The sequence below is a fragment of the Tachyglossus aculeatus genome, chromosome 19 (genome assembly GCF_015852505.1).
Source record: "Tachyglossus aculeatus isolate mTacAcu1 chromosome 19, mTacAcu1.pri, whole genome shotgun sequence".
NCBI classification, from domain to species: domain Eukaryota; kingdom Metazoa; phylum Chordata; class Mammalia; order Monotremata; family Tachyglossidae; genus Tachyglossus; species Tachyglossus aculeatus.
In genome coordinates this window covers 4,071,308-4,086,052 of record NC_052084.1, presented here as the reverse complement: position 1 = coordinate 4,086,052, position 14,745 = coordinate 4,071,308, and the positions used below count along the sequence as shown (strand labels likewise).

Here is a 14,745-nt window from a genome sequence, read left to right as displayed (position 1 = left end):
CCGGCCTTCAGTAATAATAATAATAATGATGATGGCATTTGTTAAGCGCTTACTATGTGCAAAGCACCGTTCTAAGCGCTGGGAAGGTTACAAGGTGATCAGGTTGTCCCACGTGGGGCTCACAGTCTTCATCCCCATTTTATAGATCAGGGAACTGAGGCACAGAAGTGACTTGCCCAAAGTCACCCAGCTGACGATTGGCGGAGCCAGGAGTTGAACCCATGACCTCTGACTCCAAAGCCCGGTCTCTTTCCACTGAGCCACGCTGCTTCTCTGTAGGGAACACATGTAGAATGCATCAGTTTGCTCGTATCCATTGAGCGCCTACTGTGTTCAGAGCACTGTACTAAGCGCTCATCTTTAAAATCATCAAGAAACGTGAGTGAATGCCCCCCTCCTGCAAAAATAGCATCGCTAAAGATTTTCGGCGCCAACCATTTAGTTTTCCATTTATCTCAACATTAGCCGTGTTCCCATGCCCACCTTTCTTAGGCCCGCTTTATTAGGAGTCGCTTAGTTGGGCAATGCACCGAAGGAACCGATTTTGGAATAGTGTCCCGAAACAGCTGATGCTCCCTAATAAAGGTTACTTGTTGTTTTTAAAGAATTAGTCATTCATTTCCCCAATTGAAGATCTTGAAATGTCGATCAGTTTTTTCACCATTCATTCACTCATTCATTCAATCGTATTTATTGAGCGCTTACTGTGTGCAGAACACCACCGTAATGGACTGGAGTTTAAAACAAAAACTTGTGTATAAAAACAAATACCTCTCAAACAGTAAACAGGACAAGTTCCCCAAAGTGTTTTGATTTAATGTAGGGTGTTTCTACTGTACTCGCCTACTGCAGGGGTACCTGAGCAGGAGTGCGTTTCCCTTGATTTTGGGAAGTTAACCCAGAAGACTGCTTGACTATCCGCTTTCCTGACCCTGATATCTAATTGGATTGAGTTTCTAATTATAATTTGGAAGTATGTAGTCATTGGTAGGTGGAGACAAACATTACCATTTAGTTGGTGTGGCCTTTAATCAAGTTTTGGTTCTGAGCTGCCCACGTGTTTTATGTGACTTAGCATATTTTCCTGAAGCTTTATGTCCTTCTTAAAGTACGGGTTAACCTTGTGGAAAGGGATTTTGTTTTGTCCGATCAGTTATGCTCGAGGCGTTGTTTTTCTTTAATGGTTTTTATCAGAGCCCTGATTTACTGAATTCGGATTTTCATTTGGGCATTGTCGTCAGTTCTGGGTTTTTGTCACTTTCAAGTACTTGGTTTCTGTGTGTGTTCGTTACGACTGGACCAGGAGTAATGGAATAATAGGAATAAAAATCATCATAAAATGTATTTGGAAACCAACGCAAATTGTAAATTTTCAACGTGTTGCAGTTAAGGTTGACTGCCGATCCTTTCTCCTCACCCCAAGTTCCCTGATAATTACAACTTGTGGGTGATGACCCCTCTTGTACTTCCCAAGTGCTTAGTACAGTGCTCTGCACACAGTAAGCGCTCAATAAATACGATTGAATGAAGGAATGAATGAAGTGACTTTTTTCTGAACACCTCATTAACTAAATGTAATTGTCAGCATTGAGTGAGCTTCCTTAAAAGGAGGAACTTCCTCTGCAGATTGAAATGAGCAGACTTCTCAAGTTTTGTAGGCACGTTGCGTGCAGCAAGTAGGTAGCAATATTTCTCTTTGGTTTTCACCCTTTAAATTTTAATTGCATGCATTCTTGGTTTAGTGAAGGACCCGCCATTTTGCCCAGTTTTTCCATTAATTCCTGTTAGACCGATTTGGTAGATACTCCTTGTCTGTAGAGGCAAAACTAGAGAAGTGGCCAAACGATTTAGCTGCGAGGTATGAGAATGAAGTCTGAGAACAGCAGATGATTTTTATTTTACCTAAACTAGATGAGCAATATATACGGTTTCCTTTTTTTAGGAGGCAGAATCTTTGCGTGTAGCTTCAGATATCTGAATTAGACTCTGAGGATTAATAACATTGTTCAGAATTGATTTTCCGTGACTGAGGGTCATAGAGACCATTGACATTCCACATTTGAAGTGCAGCTGCAACGTGTAGATTTTTGAAAAGTAAACACAAGATTTATATACAGAAGTGCTGTTTTTTCTTCTAGATTCATCTGGAGGCGTAGATAATGTATAGTCAAATGTCATCTCAACATAAATATTCCATTTGATTTCACAGTGGGTTTGATCAAGTTTTGAAGAGAAAAAGAGATTACTCCACTTCCTTGTTTCCTTTAACTGGGAAAAATGTGATCGCTGTAAACATCCTTTGAATTGTATTTTTTGTGATGATGACACACATTGAATTGGTGTTTTCCTTCTCTTTTCTTGTTATTGGATCCCCAGATGAAGCTGTGAAATTAAGGGTATTTAGGAACTTCTCCCAGGGCAGTCTGCCCCAAAGCAAATAAAAGGATTCACTTTATTACGATTTCATCGTGTCACCCAGTTGTGCTTTTGCAGTTGAGTCGCAGATTACAAATTTGTAATGTTTCTGTTCAATATCGATTTGGGCCCTGTTGCAGAGTGTGTCTTTAGTAATAATAATAAAATGATAATGATGGCATTTATTAAGCACTTACTATGTGCGAAGCACTGTACTAAGCACTGGAAAACTGAGTTTTGATCAGTGAAACAAACTTCTTGCTCAAATTGTTTACAGTGTTATTGTGGAGATAGTATGAACCCCTTGCCTTTAGCTATAAAGTGCTCATCAAGGCACATTCTGAAAGTCCATTTGCCTGGGAGACTTCTTGTTGGGCTCTTTTCCTCTCAGCCCACTTTGTCACATTTTCATCTGGTTAATTAGTTGCCAGTCCACCAAACCATACCCTATATCCAATTCACTAAGTATAGATTGTTCGCCTTTATTTTGTTGGTATGTTTGGTTCTGTTCTCTGTCTCCCCCTTTTAGACTGTGAGCCCACTATCGGGTAGGGACTGTCTCTATGTGATGCCAATTTGTACTTCCCAAGCGCTTAGTACAGTGCTCTGCACATAGTAAGCGCTCAATAAATACGATTGATTGATTGATTGATTGATTCAAAGTGAGGGGAGGGGGCGGGGAAGGAGGAAGCTCTTATAGGGATTTCAACACCAATGTGATGGTTTTGTTGTTGGGCTTTTTGCCTACACAATAGTTAGTGAAAAATTTTCCAGGCTAGTTTGTGAAAGGGACAGCTTTGTGTTTGGGTATTAGATACCACACAGTGTGTTTTGTTATCTGCTATGAGCTTACTTGTGCCAGTCACTGTTCTAAGCACTGGGGTAGATACAAGGTAATTGGGTTGGACACAGTCCCTGTCCCGCACGGGGCTCACAGTCTTAATCCCCATTTTACAGATGAGGGAACTGAGGCCCAGGGAAGTTGAATGACTTACGCAAGGACACACAGCAGACAAGTGGCGGAGCCAGGATTAGAACCCATGACCTCCTGACTCCCAAGCTCGTGCTCTATCCATTGGGCCATGCAGCTTCCGTTTTATATTGTTGGAACAGACTCCGGCAGAGAACCTCTGTAATCGAAATAAAATGGCGAAAAAAGGGGCCCGGGAGCTATCAAACCACCGAAAGCACTTCCTGGCTGTGGTCGCCCTCAAGTTGCCCAGGTTATGAGTGGAGTCACCACAAAGAGCAGCCGTGTTGCCCGTCAAAAGTGAGAGGGAGAACCCGAGAGTAGTAGACCTTCCTGATGATTTGGACTGTGACGAATCCTGGCCTGGAAGTTTGGCATGAGCTTCTGGGGAACGCTTCTCTCCCTGGCTCAAGTATTCATTCATTCAATCATATTAATTGAGCGCTTACTGGGTGCAGAACACCGTACTAAGCTGTTGGGAGAGTGCAGTATAGCAATAAACAGTACTGTAGGGAAGGTCCCTGTTTTGGAGGGCCAAATCTCAGTCTCTGGCAAGAGGGCAGGGGGCATGAGCCTTGTTAGACCCACCTCAATGGTCACCCCGCCCTGCCTGCCTATCTCTTTGCCAACCGTGTGTCAACTCAGGGCGAGTGTGTGAATGCCCATAAAACACTTGGATTCCTGTAAATATGGGCGGCTGTCAGAGCACCGTAGTGGAGGGAGGAATCTCGGGGGGGCATCGTTGCTGCTGCCGCCTCATGTATGGTGCCTTCACCTGGATGGCCAGCCTCCCCCAATTCCTTCCTCCCTCCCCCTCAGTCTGTTTTCTCATCCCCTGCGATGCTTGTGCATGTGCCCGGATTCCCCACAGAGGCTTCTCCGGGCACAGCAACCTGCAGAGCCACAAACCCCCACCCACGTCTCCACACTCACCAAACACACCTGCCTTCTGCTTCCCGGGCCCCTGTTGACCAGCGGGCAGTCTCCTCTGGCAGGCAGGTGGGTGGGCAGCCACTCAGTGCCTCACTCCTCTAATGCCAACCTGCTCCCCGTAAATCGATCTCTTGCGTCTCGCCACCCACCCGTCTCCCAGGTCCTGCTCGTGGCTTGGAAATCTCTCCCCATTCATAAATGCCAGACCACCACTCTCCCCACCTTCAAAGCCAGATTAAAATCCTACCTCCAAGAGGCCTTTCATTCGATCGTATTTATCGAGCGCTTTCCTGACGAAGCTGTCGTCTCCCCTACTCCTTCGCCCTCTGCGTCGCCTAAGCAGGTGGATCTTCTTTTAGACTGTGAACCCACCTTTTAGATTGTGAGCCCACTGTTGGTTAGGGACTGTCTATATGTTGCCAACCTGTACTTCCCAAGCGCTTAGTACAGTGCTCTGCACACAGTAAGCGCTCAATAAATACGATTGATGGATTGATTGATTTTAAGCACCCGGTATTTACTCCAACCTCAGCCCCTCAGTACTTACGTACACATCTGTAATTTATTTTAATATCTATGCCCCTCTTTAGATCATTTATTTTAAAATCCATGTCCCCCTTTAGACTGTAAGCTCCTTATGGGCAGAGAACATGTCTACCAACTCTTTTGCATTCTCCCGAGCACTTAGTACAGTGCTTTGCACACAGTAGACACTCAGTACGTACCAGACTTCCAAGACTGCCCCTCCATTTCATAAGTTAGTGGAGGTGGAGAATTTATGAAGTGGGAGGAAGAGTTAAGATGACTTGTTTGACCTCAGGAAGAGCCTTCAAATTTTGCCTGTAAGGATCTAAACATCTTTTTTTTTTTTTTGAAAGGTTTAATCCATTCGGTATTTGAAATAGGCAGTTAACTGTTAAGTCCTTAAAATACTTAAATTTACATTTTAGGCAGTTACAGGTTTAGGGTCACTAGTCTTATGAGTAGATTGCCTCTTCAGAATACAAATAAATAAAAACTCCTATAAACTTCTTTAAATAGTGGCAGCTTTCAGACTCTGGCCGAAAAGAAATACTGGACATGGGAAGAGCTGCCTGGCCTTTCCCTACAGTTGAACTTTCCCTTGCCTTTGAAGTTTTTAAAGCCACTTTATTCATTTTTTTTTTTTGTCCTGCCCTGTGCTGTCCAACTAAGGTGGCTCATGAAAGTTTCAAATCCAGTGTGCAGTGGCAGTTGCTTAAAGGAGACAGATGTTAATATATGTAAGTTATGGATATGTACATAAGTGCAGTGGGGCTGAGGATGGGGTGAATATCAAGTGCCCAAAGGGTACACATCCAGGTGAAAGATGGTATAGATGAAGGCAGAGAGGCACAAAAAAATCAGAGAACGTCAGGTGTGAGACAGAAGCAGAAGACATGCAACATGACAGAGCTGGTGTTTACCGAACTCGCCATTATCATGTACCATTAATGACATCCAAGAGCCCTGGTAATCAAAGTTTTGAGAACATCGATAACTTCAGTTGCCCGCAAACTTGGCTCCTTTAACGCCAACCTGCTCACTGTATTTCAGTTCCGTCACCACCAACCCCTTGCACGTCTCCTCCAAGATGCTTCCCCCGACTAAGCCCTCAGCTCCTCTACTCAAGTCAGTCAGCCAATTAATTGTATTTATTGAGCACTTGATATGTGCAGAGCACTATTCTAAGCGCTCGGGAGCGTACAGTATAACAATAAACAGATACGTTCTGTGCCCACGATGAGCCTATGTACCCAAAATCCGTTTCAGTGTCTGTCACCCCCTCTAATGATGGTATTTGTTAAGTGCTTACTACGTGCCAAGCACTGTTCTAAGCACTGGGGTAGATACAAGGAAATCAGGTTGTCCCATGTGGGGGCTCACAGTCTTAATCTCCATTTTACAGATGAGGTAAATGAGGCACAGAGAAGTTAAGTGACTTGCCCAAAGTCACACAGCTCGGATTATATGTTGCCAACTTGTACTTCCCAAGCGCTTAGGACAGTGCTCTGCACACAGTAAGCACTCAATAAATACGATTGATTGATCGATTGATTAGAACCCGTAATCTTGGACTCCCAAGCCCATGCTCTTTCCACTAAGCCATGCTGCTTCTCAAGATTTGAAACTCCCTGTGGGCAGGGAACGGTTCTTCCAACTCTGTTGTACTCTCCCAAGCACTTAATACAGTGCCCTGCACTCAGTAAATACCATTATTGGTTGATTGATCGGTAAACATATAGCTGTCTAAAATGCACATTTAAGTACTTAACTGATAACTGGCTTTTTAAGTATTTAATGGATTAAAACTTTCAAAAAAGTGAAGATCCCATTCTTAAACAATAATAATGATGATGACATGTAAGTGCTATGTGTCAAGTACTGTACTAGCGCTGGGGTAGATATAAGATTATCAGGTCCCACATGGGGTTCAGAGTCTAAATAGGAGGGAGAGCAAGTAGAAAATCCCCAGTCATTTTAACTTTCCCTTCCAGGGAAATGAAATGGAGAAGACTGTCTTTGAAAGTTATTGATGTCCTGAGTGTTAGTGCTTGGATATCACTAGTGGTCCATGAAAACAGCTTAGGTCTGTAAACACCAGCTCTGTCAGGTTGCACATTTCCAGCTTCTGTCTCTCAACTGACATTCTCTGAATATTTTGTGCATCTCTTCCTTTATCTAAATGGCCTCTATCCAGTATTCTACCACAAATTGCGGTGGAGAATAAGTTGGGAATTCTTTCTGGCTAGCACAAATTGATTGTCTTGAAATTGCTTTCCAGGTCATTTGAATAAAAATAATAATCCGTGTGCCTTTTTTTAAGCTAAAGAATCCAGGCATAGAAATCTAGTACCTTGCAATTTTTGTTATTAAACCTAAAAAGCCGGACTTCTCCAGTAATGACAGAGGGTTGCTCACAATTTACTGTTTTAAGTCGGGGAGGAGGGGTTAGGAGAGGAGAGACTGAGACTCCCAGACTGAGCCCCTTCCTTCCTCTCCCCCTCGTCCCCCTCTTCATCCCCCCCATCTTACCTCCTTCCCTTCCCCACAGCACCTGTATATATGTATATATGGTTGTACATATTTATTACTCTATTTATTTATTCATTTATTTATTTATTTATTTTACTTGTACATATCTATCCTATTTATTTTATTTCGTTAGTATGTTTGGTTTTGTTCTCTGTCTCCCCCTTTTAGACTGTGAGCCCACTGTTGGGTAGGGACTGTCTCTATATGTTGCCAATTTGTACTTCCCAAGCGCTTAGTACAGTGCTCTGCACATAGTAAGCGCTCAATAAATACGATTGATGATGATGATGATGATGAGAGGCAGGCATTTTAAATTATTAAAAAGTTTTTTTGAATTTCTCTAGGCTGTAAGGTCATTGTGGGCAACGAATGTGTCTGCCTACTGTTGTATTGTACTCTCCGAAGAGCTTAGTACAGTGCTTTGCATACAGTAAGTGCTCATTAAATATGATTGAATGAACATGTCAGGGCCTCCAGTTGGAAATTCCTCTCATCTCTGCTGGGCTATAGAGGCAGGAAAGAAGATTCTCTCCCCTTGGCCTAGCCGGAATTCAGGGGTACGGAAGGTTCCTCTGGCATCTTGTGGGCTCTGTAGCTCAGGTGAAGATTCTGTGGGCCCCACTGCCAGAGCCTTTATGCTTCCACACTGTGGTTTTTGTTGGGTGCTCAGCACCAAAGTGCTGGGGAAGATAGAAGATAATCAGGTCGGACACAGTCCCTGTCCCACGTGGGGCTCACAGTCCAGGTGGGAGAGAGAACAGGGATTTAGTTCCCGTTTTGTAGATGAGGAAGCGGAGGGTAGGAAAATGAAGTGACTCGTCTAAGGTCACAGAGTAGGCAATTGTGGAACTAGGATTAGAACCCAGGTCCTCCGACTCCAAGGCCCTGTCCACTGGGTTTAGAGTAAGGGCCGGGAATTCCAACCCCTTCTTCCCCAATCCCCCTCCACCAGACCCAGAGTTCTTTGATCCCAAACTGTAAATCACATCCCCTGGGAAGCATCCCCTTTCAACAGCCCCTCCCCAAGTTTGCACTTGCCGTTCAAAGTGAATAGTTGGCTTCTCTGCATGGAAAGTTTAGGATGATCTCACATAGTCTCTGACTATGAGGTTGACGTATTCTCATTAATCAATCAATCAGTGGTATCTATTGAGCGCTTACTGGGTGCAGATATGGTAAAATAGAATTAGCGGGTGTTCCCTGCCCACAAGGAGCTCACAGTCTAGAATCATCAATCGTATTTATTGAGCGCTTACTGTGTGCAGAGTACTGTACTAAGCGCTTGGGAAGTACAAGTTGCCAACATATAGAGACAGTCCCTACCCAACAGTGGGCTCACAGTCTAAAAGAATCTACAGCCTCATTCTCTCTAAGCTAGACTGATGTTTCGTGGCTCCCAAAATGCTTCCTGCATCTTTATGCCCAGGCCAGGGCTTGCGTTGCAAACAGATCTGCCCAGAAGCTACGTCACAGAAATAATTCCACCTTCAAACGTGCTGGGCCTCATATGCTGGCATAGGGTGGATGGATTGAAATCTTGAAGTTAGTTGGAGTTGACTTGAACTGTCAAGTCGGTAAATATAAACAGTCAGGTGTTCTATTAGTAATAAGCCACTTCAGTGACTTGGCATTTAGAAAGCACTCTCTCCCCACCACTTTTCCTACTTCCTAACAAAGTTGACTTAGCTCACAGTCAACAAACATACCACTGTTAGGAGCCCTCCGTCTATCTGGGTGGGCCATCTTTATCTTATCTCTTGGTTTAGTTTGAGGTCTTCCCTTAATTCCTCTTTCTCATCATTATTTTGTTAAACGTTTATTATGTGTTAGTGCTGTAGACACTAGACTCCTTGTGGTCAGAGACCTTGTCTACTAACTATTGTATCATTCTCTCCCAGGCCCTTAGGACAGTGCTCCGCACACTCGATAAATACCACTGATTGATAGTGGTGGGGTAAATTCAAAAATGATCAATTCGGATGAGGTCTCGGTCCATTGTTGGGTAGGGACCGTCTCTATATGTTGCCGACTTATACTTCCCAAGCGCTCAGTGCAGTGCTCTGCACACAGGAAGCGCTCAGTAAATGTGATTGAATGAATGAATGAAATGCACAGTCTGAGTGGAGAAGGCTCATAGAACAAATAAGAGTAAATTCCGAACAGTGATAGGACGATGGGACGATGCAAATTAGCTACATTAAGATAAATAGCTCAAACAGTACTTAATAATAATAATGATGGCATTTGTTAAGCGCTTACTATGTGCAAAGCACTGTTCTAAGTGCTGGGGAGGATCCAAGGTGATCAGGTTGTCCCACTTGGGGCTCACAGTCTTAACCCCCATTTTGCAGATGAGGTAACTGAGGCTTAGAGAAGTTAAGTGACTTGCCCAAAGTCACACAGCTGACAATTGGTGGAACCAGGATTTGAACCCATGACCTCTGACTCCAAAGCCCGTGCTCTTTCCAATGAGCCACAATGCTTCTCTACAGAGAACAGTACTTGGAGAGAACAGTACTTGGCTTCCTCATTCATTCATTCAGTCGTATTTATTAAGCGCTTACTGTGTGCAGAACACTGTACTATGTACTTGGGAAAGTACAACAATAAACAGTGACATTTCCTGCCTACAGCGAGCTCACAGTCTAGGGGAAAAAGGCAAAAAGTCTAGGTCTCTATTAGCCTCCACACCATTCTAATAATCTGGGGGGATGAGGAGGCAGGATGTGTGTGTGTGTGTGTGTACACACACCCCTGATTGCATGTGAACCTATGCCCTCCAGCCATATGAAAGGAGCAAACACATTTAGATGTATTTATAAAACGGACTTAAGCTAAAATACATGGGTTTTAAGACTAAGTAAAATGTCTGCAACATTCTGGTCACCTGTAACATTGATTTTTTTTCCAATACTCTTTATTGGTGTTTTATTCCCAAGTTCCATGGTCTTTTGGGCCCTATCCCAGGATCAGGGAATCATAATCATAATCTAAGAATGTAATAAATAAATTCCCTGGGTTGAACAGTCAGACTTTTTACATGGGGTCAGGCAGTGGAAAACATTTACAAAGAAATAGTTGTTTGTTATTGCTGTTTGAGTTGCAAGAATGGAAAAAAAAAGAAATTTTTGTTTCTTCAATGCTTACTTCCAGGCTGAGTCATCACTAGAGAGTGGGAAGGGCAGAAGCCCCAGAAGAGAATCCACCCCCCAGAGCCGACAACACAAAGTATCGTTTCTCCAAGTTGGGGGGCTCAGAAGGGAACCATCATGAGCGATGTTACCATTGTGAAAGAAGGCTGGGTTCAGAAGAGGGGTAAGTTCTAAAGACACCCAAAAGATTCGTGAAAAGAAAAATTAGTTTGTACTACGGTTCGGTGGCGGGCTGGCCTAGAATTGTTTTCCAGGAATAAAATCTTAACGTTTGAAACGTTATCTCTCTACACCACCTTGTCAACTGTGTAGCACACGCAAGATCCTACTGGATGGCAGTGTTTAGCATAATACCAATATTCAGCATGTTAGGTGGGAGAGTTGGTTGAATTTAGAAATGGGTGTTTTTAGCTCTTGAGTTTCCGCGGTGCGAGACTTGACCTCCTGACTCGGAGTTGGATGTTTGGGAGAAACTTTTTTATTTTTGAAAAATCGAAAGTTTTGAGGATTTCTGAAGGGGTCACAAATGTTCATCACAGAGAAATGATTGAGAATTATTTTATCCTTAGTTCTAAAAATGTACTGATTTTTCTGAGCTTTTCTTAAAACACTGAAAAAGATTTAAGTTTAAATTGTTCTAACAGTGCATTAGTAATGTCATATCCTTTTTATTGTAAAATGGATTTTCGGGGAAATATATTTATAGATTCACATTGCTTGGGAGGTGTAGTAGAGCTGGAGTCAGGATTGCAAGGAATGTGCATTTGGATGAATAAATATGCATCTTAGATTTTTTTAATTCTGTCTTAACTTGCCTTGTGTCTGGCTTTGTCTGCTTTTAGTTTTTAGTGAAACTGCATCAGGTTTGGTCAAGGGAGAAACTATTCTTTACAAAATGTAATTCGCACTTTGTGAGGTCATCTGTTCACATATTAAGTGTCCAAGTAGGAAAATAGAGACTTTGGTACAAATATCACGTGGCCGAGTTGAGTAGGATGAAAACCGTTTCTTAAGATTGTGGTGTTGATTCTTGTGAAGTTCTTTTCTCAAAGTTATCGTGGGTCTTTCTACTATCATTCATTTGCCATTTGTAGTAATTTTTATAAAATTATCTATTTTTCCTGAGGTTTCCTACTAATACCAGGACTATTTGCTAAAAGTTTATCTAGGAGATAGTTTAGAGGAAATTGTTTTGGTTGAAATGCTTGGATTTTTGATATTTTATATATAGCATCTTTTACATACATTTACCTTTTGAATGCAAGGTGTATATAAAATAGGTGTTTACTCACTGAAAAGTATTTTGGCTATTTTTCAGTTTTAAACATCTATTTCCTCCATATTCTTGAGAAGTTTATTAGACCACACACTGATCTGAGTTTTTGTGCTATTCAGTTTTTAGCAGTTTAGCGTATTCTTGCAAAAATGAACCAGGTATCTTTTGGAGAAAGGTGTTTACATTTTGATCTTTTGACTAAAAATAATGATTGTTTTGGCCTTTTCAGCCCAAGGTTATTTTAGCTAAGATTTTCTGATATTTCTCATAATGAAAACATAGTTAAAACTCAGCGACAACTTATTTTAGTGGTATTTTCATTCCAGTCTAGGTGAAGTTGGAGAATTGAAGAGCTCAGTTTATCGGAGACAGTTTACTGAAAAAAAAAATCCTACTCAAGGTGTTTTAGTCATTTTGAAGGTTGACTATATGAACAAATGCTTTCCTGATCTTATGTACTGCTGGTAGCCTCATTGTTCCTGTCTTACGTGTTTCTATGGATTGCTTTTTGGATGGAGTACAACATTTATGCATATCAGACCATTGGTTAAGTGGTGTTTATCTTGAGGAAGATTGTGGGTGATCAGTTTTATTTAATACGTGCTAGTCAAAATTTGTAATTTAAAGAAATGTGTCGTGATTTACAGTTTTAGCCTAGTCGGTGGTCTACATCCTTTACTTCCATCTTGACTCTAATCACAAAAGATGATTTTAACGGATAAGAATATTCCAGAATTGAGTCCTGTCTTTAAGAGCTTTTAAATACTTAGGTGGTGGCCCTTTTCACCAAAGGTTGTAGTTATTAATACGCACTTTCAAATGAAAAGAATTCCTTTCCTTTTTTATATGACTTAATTCATTTCAGATTTATGGTAGTTGTTACCCCAGAGAGAGTGAAGGGTATTGAAGAGCATAAAGTATTGGACTGGGTAACGTTCAGTTACTCAGTTGTATTGATTGAGCCCTTACTATGTGCAGTGCACTGTACTAAGCGCTTGGGAAAGCACTGTGTAACAGATTGATAGATATGTTCCCTGCCCACGACTGTAAGATTATAAGCTCTAGAATGGGAGGCAGACATTAGTATAAATAAAAAAATGATGGATATTTACATAAGTGCTGTGGGGCTGGAGGGGGGAGGGAGATAAAGGATGCCAATCCAAATGTAAGGACATTCATTATAATACAATTTGTTGAAGAGATATCATCTAGATAAGTTAATATCATCATTTTCAAGCTAGGAAAGTTTCTTAGAGTAAACTTGCTGAGTAGCTGAAATTTGGAATGCAGTTTTATAAGGTATTGGATGGAAGAAAGCCACAAATAGTGCCAACTCTCATACTTGATCAAAGCATTCCTTTTTGCCGTGGTCGAAACAGACTTCAGGTGTGATCCCAATTTTCTATCTGATTTTGGTAAGGTTAGTTTAAGTGGAGCGCTTTTCTTTTTTTTTAAAACCTCAGAAAATAGATAGATGTAGGTCTTTTGTTCGTGTTTCATTCACAGCACGCCTTTCAAAATAAGTTCCCAAGTGATTAAGGAGAATGAAAATGACAGTATAATTTCCTGTTTACTACACAGCAGCAAGTGTTTTCTGTAGTGGAGAGCATGTCTCCCTAACTGCAACGATGACTGTGAAACCACATGATATGTTAGAGAAGTCCCATTTTGAGTGTTTCAGCTTTTAAAAGGACTCTAGATGGATGTGAAAATAAAATTTTATTTTTTTAACGGGCTTTGGAAACCGGAGATTTAGGTCACTTAACTTTCTATCCATTTGGGGTGAAATTATTTTATTACATTTGCAGTTTTAAGAGATTCTCTGCAACATCTCCAACAATTGGCGATTATAGAGTATCGAAGGCAGGGTTTTGCTGCTGCATAAAAGTTAGTCTTCTCTGCAGCTGGAAGACCTAGCCGTACTGGGTCTTTGAAGGAAGGGCTCTGGGGGTGAAATTCATTTATCAGTTCGGGCAGGGTTGCAAAGACGGAACTGGGGTTTGCATATCACGATGATCTGTTCAAAAAGCCCGGCTTCACAGGATGGAGAGTAAACAAATAACCTTCAATTCCCTCAGACTGAAACTATTAGTTGGGTCAAGAGGAGATTGCATGATAGTGTGGATGTGAAATCCATAATGGCTTACCAGAGAAGAAAGAAGGAAAAGTTAGGGGTGTTAGGTGATACATCCCTAGCCATTATACTGCTCTTTTAAGCTTCCTTTTGCCTCTGCTGGAGTTGGAATAATGGGCATTGGTCTGACCTAGACGTGACATTTCTTATATTCTTGTTATCTTTTTGTATATAGAAGCTGATTATTATGGGTTCCCCCCCTCCCCCCCCCTTCATGTGGTACTTTTGGTTAGTCTTTGGTTTGAATACTGTGCACTTGTTCTTTTTCCACCTTTCTCATTTTCAAGGGGCGGGCCTTACACTGTAGTAGAGAACTGCCCATCATTTCAAAGCCGCCACTGCTGACGGTGAGATTGAATCACGAATAGTGAGTAGTGCTAGTCTTTTGCACACTTGCGCACTGTATTTCGCACCTTTTCTGGTGTGCCTTTGGGGGATGAGCAGTGTATCCATGGATCAGTGGTATTTATTCATTCATTCAGTCAGTCATTTATTTAGTGCTTACTGTGTGCAGAGCGCTGTACTAAGCACTTGGGAAGCACAAGTTGGCAACATATGAGACGGTCTCTACCCAACAACGGGCTCATAGGCTGTGCTTGGGAGTAGAGTAAGTAGACATGCCTCCTGCTCAGATGTTAGTTAAATGGGAAAAGAGCTGAAGAGTGACAGTGTGCCTGTTTGTCTTCTGATGAAGGAAAAGTGAGCTACCTTCTCATGGAACCTCTCTGAGGGGTCCTGGGATTCCAGGTCTCCCAGCCAGAGAGGAGGTTCTCTTTGGAAACAGTAGGGCCTAGTGGAAAAAGCACAGGCC

General features: G+C 42.0%; 1 protein-coding gene across 1 annotated transcript in view; it reads left to right on the top strand.

The window, feature by feature from the left end:
- Positions 1 to 14,745, top strand: part of AKT3 (AKT serine/threonine kinase 3) — a 156,803-nt gene that overhangs the window by 2,882 nt on the left and 139,176 nt on the right. Inside the window, exon 2 of the mRNA XM_038761022.1 lies at positions 10,526 to 10,687. Coding sequence (XP_038616950.1) covers positions 10,642 to 10,687 — 46 coding nt within the window. The 5' untranslated portion in view covers positions 10,526 to 10,641. The remainder of the gene's footprint in view (positions 1 to 10,525; positions 10,688 to 14,745) is intronic.